This window comes from Propithecus coquereli, unplaced genomic scaffold (assembly GCF_000956105.1).
Source record: "Propithecus coquereli isolate 6110/MARCELLA unplaced genomic scaffold, Pcoq_1.0 Scaffold129, whole genome shotgun sequence".
Classification (NCBI taxonomy): domain Eukaryota; kingdom Metazoa; phylum Chordata; class Mammalia; order Primates; family Indriidae; genus Propithecus; species Propithecus coquereli.
The window spans coordinates 3385419-3386120 of NW_012137080.1; the positions used below are offsets into that span (position 1 = coordinate 3385419).

General features: G+C 37.9%; 1 protein-coding gene across 1 annotated transcript in view; it reads right to left on the reverse strand.

Annotated features, from left to right (window-relative positions):
• Nucleotides 1–702, reverse strand: part of DTL (denticleless E3 ubiquitin protein ligase homolog (Drosophila)) — a 66414-nt gene that overhangs the window by 28764 nt on the left and 36948 nt on the right. Inside the window, exon 9 of the mRNA XM_012638326.1 lies at nt 275–387. Coding sequence (XP_012493780.1) covers nt 275–387 — 113 coding nt within the window. The remainder of the gene's footprint in view (nt 1–274; nt 388–702) is intronic.

The following is a 702-nucleotide window of genomic DNA, read 5'->3' on the forward strand; positions in this document are numbered from 1 at the left end:
ACTAGGTGACTTCCCCATCTTAGCTCATAAAAGAGACCTCATCAAAAGAACCAAGAAATAGACTCTTACCCATCCACAGCTCCTGCTGAGACTAAATCCCAGATAAAATGATCTGAGTTCTGTACTATTTTGAGATTTGTAAACGTTTACTAAATATCTGATATATGAAAAGTAAATAGTATGTATTTACATTAAACTTATCTCATATTGGACAGAAGAAATATTTGAGAGAATATTTCTGTCTCACATTTGTAGGGGAAGTTTGGCCACTTACCTTCCAGATGTAGGCAGCTTCATCACTTGAGCCACTGACTAAAAACTGGTCATCTGGACTAAGACTGGATTTTATGTAAAAAGTAGAGTTCTGGTGTCCATTGAAGATAGCCACTGCCAGAGGAAAAAAACAAATTACTTGGTTCTTATTTCTGGTGTTCAAATGAATACCGATAGCAGGCACATCCTAACAAGTTTTATGACTACATTGCCTATTAAAGCCCATGGTCAAGATTTATTCACCAAATAAATGGGAACTGGACTTTGGCAGAAAAATAAAGAAAACCCTTGAAAGAGGATTTATATTAGATCCAATCTCATGAATTCAGACTAAATATCTGGTACAGAAATGGTCATATCAAGAAAAAAAATGTGAGGCCGGGCGCGGTGGCTCACGCCTGTAATCCTAGCTCTCTGGGAGGCCGAGGC